Source organism: Myotis myotis, unplaced genomic scaffold (genome assembly GCF_014108235.1).
Source record: "Myotis myotis isolate mMyoMyo1 unplaced genomic scaffold, mMyoMyo1.p scaffold_m19_p_6, whole genome shotgun sequence".
Classification (NCBI taxonomy): Eukaryota; Metazoa; Chordata; class Mammalia; order Chiroptera; family Vespertilionidae; genus Myotis; species Myotis myotis.
The window spans coordinates 74,819,251-74,838,976 of record NW_023416368.1 but is presented as its reverse complement, the minus strand read 5'-3'; the positions used below and the strand labels follow the sequence as shown (position 1 = coordinate 74,838,976).

General features: G+C 43.2%; 1 protein-coding gene and 1 non-coding gene across 2 annotated transcripts; both read right to left on the bottom strand.

Moving 5' to 3' along the window:
* Window positions 1-5,541: 5,541 nt before the first annotated feature.
* On the bottom strand, window positions 5,542-5,648 carry LOC118659555. The gene has a single exon (XR_004968640.1). It is a non-coding gene; the product is annotated as a U6 spliceosomal RNA (small nuclear RNA).
* A 4,849-nt stretch (window positions 5,649-10,497) lies between these two features.
* On the bottom strand, window positions 10,498-19,251 carry LOC118658508 (serine protease 52-like). Its single transcript, XM_036314032.1, has 6 exons — window positions 19,164-19,251; window positions 16,331-16,526; window positions 15,416-15,635; window positions 14,141-14,147; window positions 13,486-13,628; window positions 10,498-10,764 (listed from the first exon to the last, which is right to left on the bottom strand). Exons 1-6 carry the CDS (start codon window positions 19,249-19,251, stop codon window positions 10,498-10,500), a joined length of 921 nt encoding a protein of 306 aa, XP_036169925.1.
* Window positions 19,252-19,726: the final 475 nt, after the last annotated feature.

Sequence of the window (19,726 nt, the reverse complement as noted above, 5' to 3'; positions counted from 1 at the left end):
TATGCTGTTTAAGTCTTCTAAATTTTTTACTGACATTCTGTCTACTTTTTCCATCAATTACTGAGAGAGCAGTGTTGAAATATCCTTCTGTAATTGTGCATTTGTCTATTTCTCCTTGCAGTTTTGCTTCATGTATTTGAAAATTCTGTGCTAAGGGCATAAACATTTTAAATTTTTATATTCTTTTGATGAGTTGACTTTTTTATTAAAAATAATCTTTTATCCCTGGAAATATTCTTTATTCTGAAATCCACTCTGTTTTAGATGAATATAGTTACTCCAACTTTCTTCAGATTCATGTTCACTGTATATATAACTTCACATCATTTCACTTTCAATCAATTTGTATCTTTATACTTAAAGTGAGTGGGTATGCAGCATATAGTTGAGTTGTGCTTTTTAAACTAATCTGACTTTCTGACTTTAATTGGGGTGTTTACACCATTAAATTTGATGTGATGATTTATATGGTTAGGTTTAAATATTCTATATTTTCATTTGTTTTCTACTTGTCCTACCTGTTCTTTGTTCCTGTTTTCATTTTTTCTCACTTCTTTCTTTTAAGATATTGAATATTTTTGTTTCACTTTATCTCCTAAGATATATGGCTATTAGCTACATATCATTGTTGTATTATCTTAGTATTACTTTGAGGTTTATAGTAAACATCTTTATCACCATCTACTTCATTGTTATTGCATCACTTAAATGTGTACTGAAAGTACCTTCAAACAATATAGTTCCATACTTCTATTTTGGTCATTGTGCTATTATTATACACTAGAGGCCCAGTGCACGAATTCGTGCACGGGTGGGGTCAGGCCAGCCCAGCCCCAATTGGCGCAGATGAGGGCTATGCCTGTCGGGAGGAGATGGCAGGAGGTTGGCTAGCAGTCCTTGCCCCTGATTGGGGTGGAGGGACAGCTTGGGGGCAGGGCTGGCTGGGGGGAGAGGCTGCAGGCCAATTGGAGTGGTGGGGGGCCCATCGGGGGCAGGGGCGGCTAGGGGGAGGGGCCGCAAGGGTTGGCTGACTGGTGCCACTCCCAGATCCAGCCAGTTTGCTGACCGCAGTAGGTGTTATAATGACCGGTCATTCTGGTCATTACAGCATTCTGGTTGCTTTCTTTTTATATATATATAGATTTTATTCTATGCATATTATAAACTCCCTAATACATTGTTATAATTTTTGTTTTAAGCAGTCAATTATTTTCTATTTAAATAATAAGAAGAAATATTTTCTATTTACCCACATAGTTACCATTTCTAGTGTCCTTCATTCCTTTGGTTGATTCACATTTCCATCTGGTATTATCTTCTTTCTGCTTGAATGACTTCCATTAACATTTCTTGTAGTGTATTTCTGCTAGTGATGAATTTGTGCAGCTTTTGCATGTCTGAGAACACCTTCATTCCTGGGTTCATGAAACATATTTTTGCTGTATGTAAAATGCTACAGTGACATTTTTTCTCCAGAAATATATAAAGATGTTGCTTTATTGTCTGTTTTTTGTTTGTGTTGTTTCCAATGGAAAAAATCTACCATCCTGTGAACATGATTCTTTTCCACTCTTTTGTTTGCTTTTAAGATTTTCTCTTAGTTGCCAGTTTTAAGTTTGATTATTGTAGAGTGTAAAATTGTGTCGTCCCCCCCGCCCCCAATAAAATGTGACCTTATTTGTAAATAGAGTCCTTGCAGATGTCACCATGTTAAGATGAGGTCATGCTGGATTCACATGGGCCCAGGAGGCAAAAGTGAGCAGGGCCCACAGTATCACCAGTAGCTCTGCGTGCCGGCAAGAGAGAACGTCTTGGCTAAGAGCTGGGGCTGGAGATTATCTCTCAACAGGTAGTGATTGAAACCCTGTCATTTGGTGAGCTCCCTGATGGAGCTAGTTTCCTGGGAAACAAGCAGAGAGCAAAGCTTGAGCACTGGGTTTGGTCCAGGATGGAGTGGAGAGAGGGAGACAGCCAGTGAGAGGCTGTGGTGTGGGTAACAGGGCCTTTAAAGTAAACCAGCCCAGGGCAAGTTCCCTTAAATTTCTCAGCCTGAGTTTACTCGTTTCTAAAAAGGAGTTAAAAGGGGCCTTGAGAATTCAAGGAGCTATATGTGAACATTTCCTGTAAAGGACATCACTTTCTGCGAATATTTTTTATTGAAGAACAAGAAAACTCTAAGTAATAGAAACCAATAGAGAGGTGTCTGGCCTCCAGTCACCAAGGATAGAAGTGGGAGAGGCCTTTGAGGCCCCTTAATCTGACTTTCACACAGGAAGACACAGAGGCCTCAAAGACATCAGGGACCTTAATATGAAGGGACTCAACTCCTACAGAAGGAGTCTGGGAAGTAAGGTTTCCCCGATGTCAGTCATTACAATCCTCGGAGAGTTAGGAGGACTGCCCCGTGCTGAGTATCAACACCAGCCTGTGGCACAGAATTTTGCATGTATTTAAGATGACACTTTAAGACCACCCCCATTTGGCTGTTAGGAGGACCACACGATATAATACTTGGGAAATTGGTCCTTAGTCCTTAGAATTTGCCAGCTTGCAAAGACAATTTTCTCAAGATGTACTTAGAATGACGGAGTCTTCAATCTCATTTTTTTTGTTTTGTTTATTTTGTTAATCTACACCTGAGGATATTTTTCCCATACAATTTTAGAGAGAATTTTAGGGAGGGGGAGAGAGAGAAACATCAATGTGAGAGAGACACATTGATTGGTTGCCTCCTGACCGGAGCTGGGGATGGAGCCTACGACTGAGTTATGTGCCCTTGACCAGAATCAAACCCAAGCCCCTTTAGTTCGTGGACTGATGCTCTAACCACAGAGCAAAACGGGTCAGGGCCTCGATCTCATTTTTAATCCCAGTTGGGGAACTGGCTGATTTGGTTCCACCTTTTTCAGCCTTGATCAGATTCCTTGTTTATCACCACAGGACTGCCTAGTTTCAGGATCATCAATCTCCTTTATTCTAGCTCAGAGGGTGCGTGGGGATTTAGAATTCCAAGTTAGTGCAAAAAAACAACCCCCCGCCCCCCGCCCCTGCATACACACAAGAAAGCAAACAAACAAAAAACAACAGCCAGGAATTAAGGAACAAGGTCAATATTGAGATTAGATCTAACATTCTTTGAAGACTTCAGTTCTTCACTCTAAACTGAATCAATCAGAGTCTAATTTCTGTGTGAAGGCACAAGCGCAGGACCTGCCTTACCCACTCTGTCCCACGTGGAATTAATGAAACGGGAGCAGAGTCTCTGTCATTCTGTGCTCAATACCCTAGCTGGCTGGGAACAAGAAAGAATCAGGGCAGAGCTCAAATACAGAAGTGGAAAAAGAAGCAGGCTACACTCCCCAGGGAGAACTTTCTATTTCCTAATGTCTCCTGCCCCAAATAGCTCTGCTCCTCCCGATTTGTGTTTATGTGCTAGGCTCCTTTCTCTTGCAGCAGATGCCACCAGACTGACAGTGTCTGAAGTAGGTCAAATAGGGCAGAGGTGGTGATGAATTGACACAGGCCCTCCAGCTAAGTCGTGCCTTATCCTCACACCCCCTCCAGTTCCCTGGCATCTCAGGCTGGCCCCTGGCCCCCAGGACCATGGGGGCTTGGGGAACCCTCTGTCCAGCTCCAGGACCCTGGACTTGCAGGTTTCAGCCCCCTTGGCTGGAATGACAGAGTAAGGTAGATCTTTATGTCTTCAGCACTTTTGGCGTCTCCCTAATACTGAGCCCTCTCATTCCACTCTAGCTATGATGAAGAGATTATTTCAGAGGTCATTTATCTGTTTTCCAAAAAAGCCAGATAATCGCACTGCCCTTCTAGTACTTCTATTGTATTGGGGGCTGTTTCAAACAGACAGACAAGCGCTAAGTCAGGGCTCCACTATGCCCAATGTGACAGCATTGGAATGGTGAGTAAGGAATAGTTTTTGCTGCCAAACAAACCTTATTTTAAACACCAGAAGACTGAGACTGAGAGAAATAAATGGCTCACCCAGTGTAACCCAGTATGGGGCAGAATCCAGTGTCAAAACACAACCTGATAATTCCTACTCCAACCCACTCTTTGCTACGTCATTTAAAATTTGCATTGCCCATGAGTGCCTGTCTCTTTCCTTACTGACTTCTGCTAAGGCCCTAGGTTCAGATTTCTCCTTTTCCTCCAGATGCCCTTTACGAGGATAGCAATGACATGCTATGACTAATATTTCAGAGGAAAACTTTATATTGAAGATGGCCAACAGCTGTGTTGAAGCAAAAATCCTGATAATGGATACTGTAAACAGGGCGGGGGGGGGGGGGGGCAGGGAATTTTCCTTTCCAATGGATTAAAAACCAGTCCCTCAATTTCCACTTCTAGGTAGTGTGCTGTAAACAATAGTAAATCGGCATTCCCACTGTATCAACAGAAAAACCTGAGTAATTTTTTGGAATCGGCATAAGAAAGCTATGAGAGCAGTGAGAACTAAAGAAACTACATATTTCAGAGAACCAACACTGTTACAAAATGAGGTGATATTGCCTAGTTGCCCACAGGTTTTTGTCCCTCCTCTCCCCTGGGGACATTTGCCAATTGTCAATGCAGGCTGAGACTCAGACTTGGCTCAGAAAGAGGCCATCCACAGGAGCAGAGAGAAACCAGTAAAGCTCTCAGGTGTGGCAGGATCTGGAAGAGAACCCGGAACTTAAGAGGCCCCAAGTGCACAATTTCAAGCTGAATGAATGACTGGCAAGACGCTAGGCTAACATGAAGTTAAAGGACAGGAGTGGCCGTGCTGTCGCCAATGCTTAGGGAAGAAAGGCCCACCACAGGAAGGAACCTGCCTCAAGACCACCACTCCTGTCCTCCCCAAGACAGGAGCCAGGCTGAAGCTCCCGAGGTGAGAAGCTGGAGATGTAGGTGGGACCCCCCAGCTCTCCTGTAGGCTTTCAAGGCTGAGGAGTTTGAGACCGGCAGGCTCTCAATCAGGACGGCAAAGGCCATGCCTGGGAAATAAGGATCAGAGAGAGAGAGACTGAGCCTGTCTGAGGTCTGACTGCAAAGGCAGCCAGGACCCAGCTGGCCCCTGACTGGATGGAGGTGATCAGCCCTTTAATTTATCAGCCAACATAGGGCAGGGGACTCTTCTCAGGTGGAAGCAACAGTCGGTGGATGGAACCTCTTTCTCTTTCCTTTTTCTAAATGCACAATGTCGATTATTTGAATTTATTACATTTAATTAAAATTAAAAAATTAGAATTACTAACCTTACCAAAAAAGAAAAAAAATATACCTCACAGTTTAGACATTAACATTGTCAATATAGATGAAAAAGAAAACCAACTATGTGCCACTTACATGTTTTAAATAGAAGAGCACAGAAAGTGGAATGTAAGAATATAGAAAAGAAATTATGGAAACACTGTCCTAAAGATGGCTGGTGAAGCTGTACTCATTTCAAAGCAGACTGGAAAACATGAATCACATGAGATTCAGACATTGGAAGAACCAGACATGGAGCTTCAGATGAACCATAATAAATATTTTATTTATTTTTTAAATATGGAATGCTTCACGAATTTGCATGTCATCCTTGCGCAGGGGCCATGCTAATCTTCTCTGTATTGTTCCAATTTTAGTATATGTGCTGCCGAAGCGAGCACCATAATAAGTATTTTAAATGAAATGGAGGGAAGGTGGACAGAATGAATGAAAAGATTCAAAATTGGTGAAGGGATTAATCAAAACAACAACAATAAAAACAACAACTCAGACAACAATATGATGATTGCTAGAGGCAAAGAGACAATAAATTGTGATAGAAGGAGGCTAGACTTTGGGTGGTGAACACAGAATAGAATATCTAGATGATGTATTATAGAATTGTACACCTAAAGCTATATAATTTTATGTACCCATGTCACCCCAATACAATAACGTTTTTAAGGAGTATAATTTATAAAGAATTACAGTAGATGAATGGATTAGAAAACTGTGGTACATCTACACGATGGAATACTATGCTGCTCTAAAAAGGAAGGAACTCTTACCATTTGCAACGTCATGGATGGAACTGGAGAGCATTATGCTAAGTGAAATAAGCCAGTCAATGAAGGAAAAATACCACATGATCTCACTCATTCATGGATAATAGAGACCATTATAAACTTTTGAACAATAATAGATACAGAGGCAGAGCTGCCTCAAACAGATTGTCAAACTGCAGCGGGAAGGCTGGGAAGGGTTGGGGGGCAGGAGGTAGGGGGGTAAGAGATCAACTAAAGGACTTGTATGCATGCATATAAGCATAACCAATGGACATAAGACACTGGGGGATAGGGGAGGCTAGGGGACTGTCTAGGGCGGGGGGAAAAAAATGGACACATATGTAATACCCTTTGTAATACTTTAAGCAATAAATAAATAAAAAAAAGAATTGATGGGTCTTATAGAACTTAGAAATATATAATATCTTAATGAAATTGTTGGTATCCACAGCATATTAGAGGCAGCAGAGCACAGAGTTAGTTAACTGAAAGACAAGCCAGTGCCAAGAGACAAGAAAAAGGAAATGTGCACAGCATTAGAGACATGTGGGCCACATTCACAGTGTCCATCATATGTATAATTACAATTTCAGAAAGAGAGGGAAAGGGCTGAGATGAAATGAATATTTAAAAAATATCGAATGAGCATTTTTCAGAACTTAAGAACATCCAGCCCCCATGTTCAAGAAGCTCAGAGAATCTCAAGCAAACGGAACACAGAAGTAGTACAAATAGGCACATGATAGTAAAACTAATGAAAACCCAAGACGGGAGAGGAAAAAAGCCACATTACCTTCAGAGGAGCAGCAATCAAAATGGCATATGACTTCTCAACAGAAATGATGGAAGCCAGAAATTAATGGAATGACATCTTTAAAGTGACGAAAGAAAAATAAGAGACAGTCTAGAACAGCCGTGGGCAAACTATGGCCCGCAGGCCAGATCTGGCCTGTTTGAAATGAATAAAACTAAAAAAAAAAAAGACCGTACCCTTTTATGTAATGATATTTACTTTGAATTTATATTAGTTCACACAAACACTCCATCCATGCTTTTGTTCCGGCACTCCGGTCCAGTTTAAGAACCCATTGTGGCCCTCGAGTCAAAAAGTTTGCCCACCCCTGGTCTAGAACCTAGCCCAGCAAAATAGCCTTCAAAAATGATGGTAAAATGAAAATGTTTTGAAGCCAAAAAAAAAAAAACTGAGGGAATTTGTTGCCCACAGGTCTGCATGGGAAGAATAATGAGAAGTAGAACTTCTGGCAGAAGAAATAATGACCCTGGGTAGAAATAAAACCCAAAAGAATAAATATGTGGGTAAATATAAATGAATATATAGTACAAAGCAACAACTATAATGTTAGACATATAGAGCTAACGTGAGCAGCAACAATGGTAAATAGAATTCAAAGATTCTAAGCTTCTACCAGTATCAGGACAGTCTCCAGACAAATGTGTTGTCCCAGGAAAAACAAAGCAAAGAGAGAGACCCAAGATTGTACCACGATTCAGGGTAAAGCTCAGACGGTCTGACTTCACTTTCCTTTATACAGAGCAGACATGTGGTCTCTCTATATGAATTTGCTGCTGATACATATGAGGAAGGCATCGTTATTGCCTATCTTCCTATTAAAAGCTAGAAAGCTGAGGCTTAGAGAAGTTAAATACCTGGCCCAAGGTCGCATGCCCTGCAAGAGACATGGCCGGAACCAGAACATGCTTTTCCCAACTGCACCAAGTTTCCTGAGAGCAAGGCAAGAGCAGGTAATTTTCCATGTTCAAACCACACTGGCTTCTGCAGACTTGCGTTCGCTTCCCTCATTTCTGAAAGTATTTCTTCAATTAGCAGTCAGCAGCCAACAGTGAGAACTTCAGGGAATAATGTTTCTGAGACAGCACTGCTGGCGGAAGCCAACTGGATTCAAAAGTCGATATGAGACCTCCTGGGCTCATGCCATCTGCTCTAATCTACCCCTTATTCTGGCTGGATGGTCATTTGGGAAAAATCTGTGCTCTGAAATTATCTAATTCTAGAGGCGCCTGGAATCCACCAGGAAGAAACATTTTAACACGGCCCCCCCCCCCCCGCCCCTCCCGCCCCCGCCCCAGCCGGCAGGGCAGGGCACTAGGAGGCTCTGTGACTCTGTGTCTCATGATACTGGTGGGTCCATAATCTCACTCATTGCTTAAAAACTTCCAATATTTGGGCTCCCTGGAAAGTCCCTAGGAATGACAACAAACAGCTCTCAAAGTTTATAGGACAGCACAAAGTTAATGTAATTAACACCAAAGTTAATCATTAAATGTGTATAGCAATGTCTGAATTGTTATCTCTTCATAAGAATTTTGGCTTTAAAATTTTTAACAACTTTGTTACAATTTACATACCATAATGTCTGCTCACTCTAGGTGTGCAATGTCTTTTATTTTGTGTGTGTGTGTGTGGTGGTGGTTGTTTAGACGTTTATAGGTGTGCTGCCATCACTGCAATCCAGTTTGGAACGTTTCCATCGTCCCAGAAAGTTTCTTTATGCTCCTTTGCAGTTAATCACCACTCCCACCTCAGCCTCTTCTGATCTGATTTCTGTCTCTGTTAATTTGCCTTTTCTAAATATTTCATGTAAATTGACTTAAACAATAGGCAGTGTTATGTGTCTGGCTTCTTTCACTTGGCATCATGGCTTTGACATTCATCTGTGTTGTACAACATATCAGAGGTTCATTCCATTGTATTGCTACATAGTATTCCAGTGTATGGATGAATATACCACATTTGTTTATCCATTTACCACCAGTTAATGAAAATCTGGGTTATTTCTAGATCGGGGCTCTACTGAATAATGGTGCTAAGAGCATACACATACATGTTGGGTAGGTTCCTAGGAGTAGAATTCCTAGGAGTGTTGAGTGATACATTTTTAACATTTTAAGAAATGCCAAACTGTTATCTTATATTACCACCAGCAAAGTGGAAGGTTCCAGTATCTACACATCCTTGCCAATATTTGTTACTGGTGTTTTTTTTTAATTATAGCTCTTCTGGTTGGTGTATAGTGGTATCTCATTGTAAATTTAATTTGCATTTCTCTAATAACGAATCATGTTGAGTATATTTTCATATGCATATTAGCCATTCACTTATCTTAACTAATGAAATGTCTACTTAAGTAATTTGTCAGTTTTTTTTCTTGAAAGTTGGGTTGTTTTCCTTCTTATTATTGAGTTGAAGAGTTCTTTATATATTCTATCACTCTGGAATTTTTCATTGCTTCTATTACACCAGTAATTACATTGTTCATTTTTATAAGACTAGTTGTCCTTCTCAATGTATATGTTGGGGTCGGACAAGGGTGATAATTCACCCAAGGTCGGCAGTCCTTGCACTGGCACTAGCCTTGGCTGCAGCTGTGCCCACGGCCTGATTGAGCACACAGCCTGGACTGCAAGTGCAGAGGACAGAGTTTGCCTCCTTCCATCTCTGTCATTAATCAGAACCATGCCCTTGACACTGTGCAGGAGGGCCTATCTTTACATTCTCTTTGTGACTACCCAACCATAGCAATTGAGATTTTTAAAAAATGGGTCAAGGGGCCTTAGCCTGCATTTTGGAATCTCTCTTAGAAGATTGTTTTGGTCCCACTGGAGAAGACAGAAACCAAATTCAGATGGAAAAGGTATGGCAGCCCAAATTATCTTATGCTAATTTAGCTATGAGGTGGGAAAGAGGGACCCTTTCAGAAGAACACTCTGATGTTTTGAACTTGGCTGGAGACAGATATATAGCATCTTCTGGGGAGGTGGGGATGGAAGAGTCGTTCTTTCCTGTGGAGGAAGAGGCAGCAGCTACATGCTACCCTCATTCACAGTGTTTTGCTTTCCCACCTCATCTCTAGGACTTTTCTATTCAATGGTTTCCTGACCCTGAATCTTAGCATCATTGTGCATGATCTATAAGAGACAAAATCAACATTTATGGGGGCTCTGGACCAGGTAGTAGATATGGAAGCAGAGGAGGATAAAGAACAGGATCTTTCTGGAAACCAAGTCTGTAGGTCTCAGGGATGAACTGCAAACAAAGGGAGAGAAGCTGGATTGTTTCTTATTTCAGGAGCAAAAGAAAATTGAGAGCTGCCAACACCTTTGGAAGATGAAATAAGTTGTGGAAGGATACCTGTCTGTAAGAGAGGGAAGAACAGGCTTTCTGTTTCAGAGATCCCATGGAGGGATGCTCCACCCAAGCCTGTGGAGAGGACTCAGGCTGAAATTGGTGGTAACTTACCCCAAGATCCAGGGGAACAATAGGCGTGGTTGTGGGTCCCAGGTTTTGTAAGCACCCCTATATGTACATGATTACTTCAGGCACAACTAATCATATGCGAATCCCTCCTCACAGCCTTCACCGCACCCTTGACCTTACTCCACAAACTGAGAAGGGCACTGGGCTTTGAGGTAATACAGTGTTTAGTCACAGTGTTAATAGAAGCATCACAAAATAGAGTAACAAGATGGGCGATGGTGATAGAAGCAAACTGTACCCAGAGTCTGACTCATGCATGTAGGGCCTTCCTGACAGGTTGGTCTCCACATTAATCCATACAAGGTAATTAGCCACCTTCGTGTACACTCCAGGCACATTCTTCCGGCCACAGCCCACTCCCCAGCTGACAATGCCCAGCTGGTACCATATGTTTTTGTCCTTTTTCTGGCAAACCAGAGGTCCCCCACTGTCACCCTAGAAGAGAAAAGTTGTTTGGGAATAGAAAGAATAGTAACAAGTTACTCCTATAGCCTATTGTATAGGCACCTGGTACAAGGCAAGAAACACAGTGACTTTTGATGAGCAGACATTTTAAATTTTGATTAGACTCTCCAACTACATGGCTATGTTCCCAGATCTGTGACTGTCAGAAAGAGTGACAAGCAGTTTGGTCAAAAGCAGTGATGATAAGTGACAACTTGGTCATAAAAGGAACATCCATCATCACCTTCATGTAGTTGTGTGCATTCATTTTAACATACAAAGAAGTGATTTGCTAGTCCATGTTGCCTCTAAGCACTTTTTAAAATTTCAGAATTCTTTCAATTGTCCCTCTGCCTTTTTACTTCAAAGCCACTTTCAGCCAGCCCATATTGCTCTTCTTGGATTGTTCACCACAGCAAAAGGTGAAAACACAAGCACAAAAGTCCATTATGCCCCATAATAGGTCATTGGTTGAATACAGCAGGCATACCAACTGACATAGTATATGTAATTCCTAATTCCAACCATGCAGAGGGAACTCCTTAGTTAAAAGATCACATTTTAGTTTAAAACATGAAATTTTAAACAATTTACACTTTTAAAAATATCATTTCACATCTGTCCGAATGACCATCATCAATAAGTTAACAAACAAGTGCTGGCGAGGATATGGAAAAATGGAACCCTACTACACTGCTGGCAGCAATGAGATGGGTGCAATCACTGTGAAAAAAAGTGTGCATTTTCTCAAAAAAATAAAATGACTGCCATTTGACCCAGGGATCTCACTTCTAGGAATATATCTGAAGAATCCCAAAACACCATTCAGAAAGCATAAATACACCGCTATGTTCATAGCAGCGTTATTTACAGCACTGGAAACTGTCCAAGTGCGCATCAGAGGATGAGTGGATAAAAAAGCTGTGGTACATCTACACAATGGAACACTATATGGCTGTTAAAAAGAAGGAACTGTTACCTTTTGTGATAGCATGGGTGGACCTGGAGATTATTATGCTAAGCGAAATCAGCCAGACAGAGAATGATAAATACCATATGAACTCACTTATATGTAGAATCTAATGAACAAAATAAACTGATGAACAAAATAGAATATGAAGTAAGGATACATGGAACAGACTGACAGACATCAGAGGAAATAGGATGGGGGAGACTGACTGAATGAAGGTGAAGAGATTAGCCAAAGAACATATATGCATAGCTATGGGCACAGACAACAGTGTGGTAATGGCCAGAGGGACGGTTGATGGGAGCTGGGTGGAGGTGGTTAAATTGGTGGTGGTGGTGGGGGGGGTGGAATGGGGAACATCTATAATAGAGTCAATAATAAATGAAAGAACATCATGAAAAAGATTGCCAATATTTACAAACAAAACAGACATCATTGACATGGAAATTGAGGCCTACTCTGCCTTTTTATGCCCCCAAACCTTTTGGACCATTTTTTAAATTCTATTGAAGAATAAGGTGTCTTAAAAAAAAAAAGTCAAAAAACTCAAATATGGAAAAATAACATGAAAAATCCCATAATTATATCAATAATTAAATTTATACATAAACACATGATAGTGTATAAGAAGAATGTTTTGGGTAGACTATGGGACTCTGTAGCAGTGGTTTCTCTGGGGAGTGTAAAAGGTACACTGTGCGCCATCTTCACCACTTGAATTTCCTTTACCAGGTACTCAAATAAATAAGTGCAATAAATAACATTTGTAATTCCAACCATGCAGAGGAAACGCCTTAGTCAACTTTCTACATCGTTATGCATTACTATTTTACAGACATAGGATCCAAACATGTCTAAGAGATGGTGATGGAAAACACGATATTCACAGCAAAATGAGCCCAGTCCATGTTGCCACCCCTTTGCCCATCAATATGTCCCTCTAAATTTCTCCACGTTACCCCTCTGATTCTGAAAACCTCTGCCTGGGTCATCCCTGAAGCCCTACTCAAGGTTCGTGTTCCACCTCTACCGTGCTGTGCATTGAATCAATTTCCACAACAGTTCTAAAAGGTGGGACTCTTAGTATTCCCATTTTACAGGTGATGAAATGTGAAAAGGCACAGAGGGAAGTCATAGGCAGTAAGTAGAGAAGCTAGGGGAACCCGCACCCCCAACCACCACCCTGCACAGCCTCTGTTTGGTTACAGAGCATCTGTACTAGGTTGAAGATCATCTCTCCCAAATTCATGTTCACCCAGAACCGCAGGCTGTGGCCCTATTTAAAAAGGGGTCTTTGCAAATATAATTAGTTTAATTAGGATGAAGTCATATTCAATTAGGGTGGGCCCTAATCCAACACTGTCCTTTTAAGAGAAAACAGAAGAGACATGCACACAGGGGAGAAGACCATGGAAAGAGATGGAGGCAGAGGTTGGAGTGAAGCCCCTATAACCTATGGAATGTCAAGGATTTTAACCACCAGAAGCCACGAAGGGCCAGGAAGGATCCTCCCCTGGAGCCTCCAAAGGGAGTGTGGACCTATGGGTGCTTTGACTATGGACTTCTGGCCTCTAGAGCTGGAGAGAATACATTTCTGTTGTTTTCATCCACCCTCTTTGTGGTGGTTTGTTACAGCAGCCTTAGGAAACTTATTCAGGGAGGAGGAGGGCAGCCAGTTATCCTGGAAAGGTTGGCCAGCCCTCTGTGCAGCCCTTTTCCCATCAAAGGACCAGCTCCATTACCTGGCAGGCATCCTTCCCACCATGAGCGTTCCCAGCACACAGCATGTTCCTGGTGACCATAGGCATAATATTGGAGCACTTTCTCCATTTGACCAGCTGGATGTTGACTTTCTGCAGCTCTTGATGCACACCTCCCAGAGGAACTGACCCAAAGAAGAAGCAAATGGAGAGAGGGCCCTGAGCTCAAAGTGGTCCCTATGAGTGGAGGTCTAGCACCCACCCACATTGTATCTTTTCACCTCAGTGACAAGGGAACTTCCCTATGGTTCAGAGAACAACCCAGTGTGGACCGAGTGAGGAAAGGGTGGGAAGGATGGCCAGCAGACTCTCAAGCCCACCCTCCCTGAATCCAGAGTTCCCCAGAACTGGACCCTACTGGGTTTCAGCCTGTGTGCACCATCTTCTAGCCCCACAGAAGCTGCCAGTCTCCAACTAGAGCAGCGGTTCTCAACCTGTGGGTCGTGACCCCTCTGGGGGTCGAACAACCCTTTCACAGGGGTCACCTAAGACCATCGGAAAACACATATATAATTACATATTGTTTTTGTGATTAATCACTATGCTTTAATTATGTTCAATTTGTAACAATGAAATTGGGGTCACCACAACATGAGGAACTGTATTAAAGGGTTGCAGCATTAGGAAGGTTGAGAACCACTGAACTAGAGGCTAAAAATACGTTTCTTTTATATCCACAAGGATGTAAAGAGATTCCACAGTTACAAGTTCTGTCCTGGGGCTCACAACACATAATGGTGGGCTTGAATTGTGTCAGGCCTCACGAGGAGCTGAGCCCAACACCTAGAATATTCACTCCCCAGAGATGAGGATAGTTTTGTCTTTGTACAGTATTGCTGAATCCCTAGAACAGGGGTCCTCAAACTACGGCCCGCGGGCCACATGCAAATACAAATATTGTATTTGTTCCGTTTTGTTTTTTTACTTCAAAATAAGATATGTGCAGTGTGCATAGGAATTTGTTCATAGTTGTTTTTTTTTTTAACTATAGTCTGGCCCTCCAACGGTCTGAGGGACAGTGAACTGGCCCCCTGTTTAAAAAGTTTGAGGACCCCTGCCCTAGAATCTAGAACATTCCCTGGATCATAGAAGAGGATCAGTGAAGATGTGCTGGATGAAGCATGAGGAGTTCTACGTTAAGAAAGTGGCCCTCTTTGAAGCTCATAATAAATTTCTAAGGGCAATTCTTAGGAAATCTAATGTAGCACTGAGCTTTGGGACCATGTGGGAATCCACATACAGCCATTGGGAGACCGCTGGGAAGAGGAACACTGACTGGAATTCATTTTTTTCTGCTCTGTTGATTATGGGGCAAGACACATGTATCAAGATGAAGGACGAAGGTCACCATCTTGTGTGGCTGGGAAAAGTGGTGGGAGTAGTTTGCAGGTTGACTCTATAAAGACGAGTTCACATTCAGTTTATGCCTTTCTCCTTGATATGTGATTTTCAAATGTTTTAGTCACAGAGCCCCTTATCCCAAGGGCACAGAATTGACACCATCAGTTGGAACAGAACTGCACAGGATGACATGGGTATGGATTTCCTTGAGCACAGTCCATTTTGCCACCCCTTTGCCCATCTATATGTCCCTCTACATTTCTCCAAGTCATCCCTCTGACTCTGAAAACCTCTGCCTGGGTCATCCCTGAGGCCCTATTCAAGGTTCATGTTCCACAATCTGGGCATAAAACTTGCTCCAGGAGGCCAGGAAGGCACAGGAAGGACAGCTCCCATATGAACTGAGGAGAAAGTTCATCATAGAACCTTAAAGGCTCCTAATCAACCAGGCAGCCTTTTCAGGGCCAACAAAGTCTCCAGATTTTTTATTCTCCTTGCAAACATCAGCCAGGGTGCTACCCTCCGGTGGGCTAAGCTACGGTAACTCACTAGTAAGGCCCCATCCAGACACCCAGCAGTTTCTCCATCTATGTATGTCAGTGACTTCTGAAAGGCAGATGGGAACTTTGGTGACACTCAAGTTAAATGGGGATTGGAGCAAGAGTAAAGCGATGTCATTATCCAAGATCCAGCTGTCAAAATGGGGGTGAGTAATTAGCTTGTCCACTTTTATCCTTGTCAAGTTCATGGTGATATCATTTCTGTTTTCGTGTATGATCTCCAAGGTAGATCTTATTTCAAAACAAAAGGAAAAAAAGGTAAGTGATGGAAGAGCAAAAGGTGAATCTTATGAGAAAAAAGTTTCAACAGTCTGAGGCTCTGATAATGAGAGCTGGGGAGATGGTGCATCTGGGGCTACGGTGAAGAGCCCCTCTCTACTGGGCAGGAGGAGACAGACACAAGTTCCAGGTCCACCCTGTTGGCAACAACTCTTGGCCTGATGGTCTCTTGTTTGGGCAAATTTACTTGTAAATTTCATCAACAAATGTCTGGGAAGCCATGCTATGCACAAGTAATAGAGGGAATTGTCCCTGGATTTGCAAGAAGGGCTGGACTAGCTCCAACAAACACCTGGGAAGTTTCTCAACAATACTGATTGGAAGATGTAGGCTAAGACAGCAAGCACCTCAGGAGCTGCTGCTATGGAGCCAGGCCTGGAGCAAATGCTTAGGAAAGCAAGATTCTGAGAAGCGCAAGGAACATTTGTTCTGCCATTTTGGTCCTACACAGCAAACGGTAAAAGCTCCTAGAAAGAGAGCAGTGTCTCTCCCACCTGCAAAGGGTGATGTTTAACCACAAGGGCATATATTTAACCTCCTGATAACTTCTATGACAAACCTAATGGAGGCTCCAGGAGCATAATGAGCAGAAAGGAGCAAATATTCGACCACACTGGTTTAAAGAGAAGTCTGTTTGCAGTACTTACATATTTTTGTTTATAAAGCAATGGGACGCAGACAGAATCCACCACTCATTGAGAATCGATCCTCCACAGAGATGTCTCCCTTGGTCAAAAATATTCACCTGCCACGGGAACTCTGTGATGGCTGCAGGCTCCCCGCCTATGATTTTTGAAACTTTTGGTTTTTCAGTTTGGGTGTGTATTGTTTGACCACATGTCACTAAAAGCAGAAAGAAGAAAGAGGGTCAGAGCCCAATAGTCATGGTTGGTTGGATTGGAAGAGACTTGAAGACAATGCCCCTTCTCCTAGCCCCTCCCCATCCTAGCACAAAGATAGCCATGGCTTAGCCAGGGTCACCTCAGATGGGAAACCCATCAGACAGTGTGCCCCCAGGCTGTCAATGGTGCCACAGTTGTAAGGATGTGCCTGTGGAGAGCAATGGTTGTTGCCTTCGCCATAGCTTAGCTTCTTAGATGGGTCTCTCACTGAGGGCCTTTGGGGAGGAGACACAACCACAAGCCTTGGGCCTGGATCTTGTTGTTGCCCCCGAAGAGGGGGAACCCAAGTGAGCATATTCATTTATATGAAATCAGGCCTCATTGTCCTCTGAAAACAGGGCCTTGGTATAGAACATTCTCCTCAGCTCTGGACAGATATCTTCAAGGGCCTCTCACATGGACCACACAGACACCAGAAATCTTACAGCCGAGGGAAACTGACCAGCTCCTTCCTTCCCCACTGGTTCCTCTTCCAGTTTCTGACTGGTTAGTGGTGCCATCTTTCACCTAATTTTAATTCTAGAGATCATCCCAGTGGCACCTTGAGAGGAATAAAAATTTGGCATTTCCTATGTAATAAGATTACTTTGACTTCTTTCAATGTCTTTGAAATGTCATTTGATTCATGAGAAAAATAAACATCATAAAATCGAAACTATTGAACACTTGGTAGTTGCCAGGCACCATTCTGTTCTCTCTACAACAATTAAAGGATCGTGTAAACCCCATGAGGTAACTGAAATTACTATTGCCCGTTTAAAAGGTGAGGCCACAGAGGCAAGTTTAAGATTGGGATATCTGGCTAAGACCCAGCAGCTAGCATATGACTGAGCTAAAATTTCAAATTGGGCAGTCTGACTCCAGAATCTGTTCTCATAACCATGGGGCAAACTGCCTTCTAAGTGTTAAACATGTTTACTCTCAGGGAGAAAGAATTTTTTAACAGAGAAGTATAATATGAAAGGTATATCTATTCAAATCAACACCCACATGTTAGTATCACCAACCATCACCATATCCACACAACTACCACCACACATCCACACACCACACAGCCCTACATCACACATCCCCATACCACACATTCCCACACCACACAGCCCTACATCACACATCCCATACCACACATTCCCACACCACACAGCCCTACATCACACATCCCCACACTATACATCCGCATATGAGACATCCCCGTATCACACATCCCCACATCACTACCTCACCTCCCGTCTTCCATTCTTGTCCCTGCACGGTCTGTCCTCTGTACCAGACAGAGCACCTTTCTAAAGACCTCTGATTTCTCCCTCTCCCATTTACACTCTCTTATGGCTTCTCATTGAATCCAGAATAACAGCCAAAGTCCTTACTGAGCCTCTATGGGGATCAGCATGATCCGGGCCCTCCTGACCTCTCTGGGCCTACCTTTCTCCTGTTCCCACTTCCCACTCCCTCTGCCCCAGCTGCACTGACCTGTCTGCCTCTGAAACATACCGAACATCATTCAGGGGACTTTGCACTTGCTGCCACTTCTGCTTGGAAATACATGTCCTTATCAGATGGGTCTCAACGCGTGTCTGGTCATGGTAGGAAGGCTTTCTGTGACTACCTACTACAGCAGTCTCACCAACCACCTGCAGACCTTCCATCACATTAGCCAATTTTGTCTGCCTCAGACCACTTAACAGGAGATGAGATCAATTTGTTTATGGGTCATTTATCCATTTAATACTTCCTTCCCCTCACTAGATAGTAACATTGCTTAAGGGTAGAGAATGTATATGCCATTCTCTGGTATAAACCCAGCTCCTAAAACAGCTCCCAGCATGTGGTAGAGGTTTGATATTTGTCAGCCAACACATTGAACATAACGCAAGCTCCATAAATTCTCAGGATCCAGAGAGATGAAGCCATCATAGGCATTAATACACAGCCTTCATTATCTTATATGCTAAAAGCCTAATATGCAAATTGTCCCATCAACCAGGAGTTTGATCAGGGGCGGGGCCAGCTGGCCAACCACAGGAAGGAAGGCCCGGGCTGGCAGCCGGCATGAATTTCATGCACTGGGCCTCTAGTATTTATATGTCATGGTTTTGCATTAGACCAGTTAGGCTCCACATGAGCCTTCAGAAGGTAATCAAGGAGAAAGCAGCAGGGAAAACCTTCCTAGGCTTATCCTTGGCCTTAAAGCTGCAGGACGTGGCCAGGTGGCACCTTCAACTTGACAGCTGGTGCCTTCTCTCAGGGGGTTTGCTTACATTTTCCATTCACTCTGGAACACTCTAGTACTTAACACAGGTATTAAACACACACACACACACACACACACACACACACACACACACACACACACACGGCTCCTCCACATATAACTTTACAGTTTAGGGTAGTGTGGGAGCAATGATCTGAAAGTCTGATCTAGGCACCCCTCCATCACATTCAGCTGAGGGGCTTATTGAACATGCAGTTCCCCAGCTCCCACCCAGAACCAGAGAATCAGCATCCTAGAACTTGACCTTTTGAACACAGCTCCTCTGTGCTGTGAGGCACAGACATAAGAACACCACGAGAGACCTACATGCCAGGGAGCTATGTGCCCAGGGCAGCAACAGGGCGATGGACAGCAGAAACACCACTCTTCCATCCTCCACCCTGTCCTTGGCCATGGTCTCTACTCAAGCCAATGGAGAGACTTCTGCTGAGATGGTACATAGTCAATTCAGGCAGACCCAGTTGTGGCTTTGCCCTCTGTGCTTGGTTTCTCTCAGTCCAGCTTAACCTCCGAGGTCACAATAGGGCACTGGGTGGAGCTGGCACGGTCCAGTCAAAGCAACCAGCTGGTGCCCTGGACCCAGAGCTTCATGGTTTCCATGAGCCAGTCCTCTGAGATATGGATGTCAGTGTGGAACTGGGGGGTTAGAGGGAGCAGAGTGGGAGAACTCCATACCAGTCAGGGCATCTCAGATTCACTAATGTGTCAGGATAAAATTGCTGAAGACATCCCCAGGAGAAAGGATCTGAGGCTGCTGGTCCAAACAGGTCAGATCAGATACAGCAGAGTGAGCACAGACTCAGACTCCTACAGAGCAGAGCTCACATCGCCAGTGGTCCTTAGGGAAGCTACTGAGCTCTGAGCCTCAG

Coding starts and splice junctions, on each gene's coding strand:
- LOC118658508 (XM_036314032.1), bottom strand. CDS start 19,251: ATGGCCAAGGACAGGGTGGAGGATGGAAGAGTGGTGTTTCTGCTGTCC. Junction 16,527..19,163: donor GGCACATAGCTCCCTGGCAT/GTAGGTCTCTCG, acceptor TTCTGCTTTTAG/TGACATGTGGTCAAACAATA. Junction 10,765..13,485: donor GTGGGAAGGATGCCTGCCAG/GTAATGGAGCTG, acceptor TTTCTCTTCTAG/GGTGACAGTGGGGGACCTCT.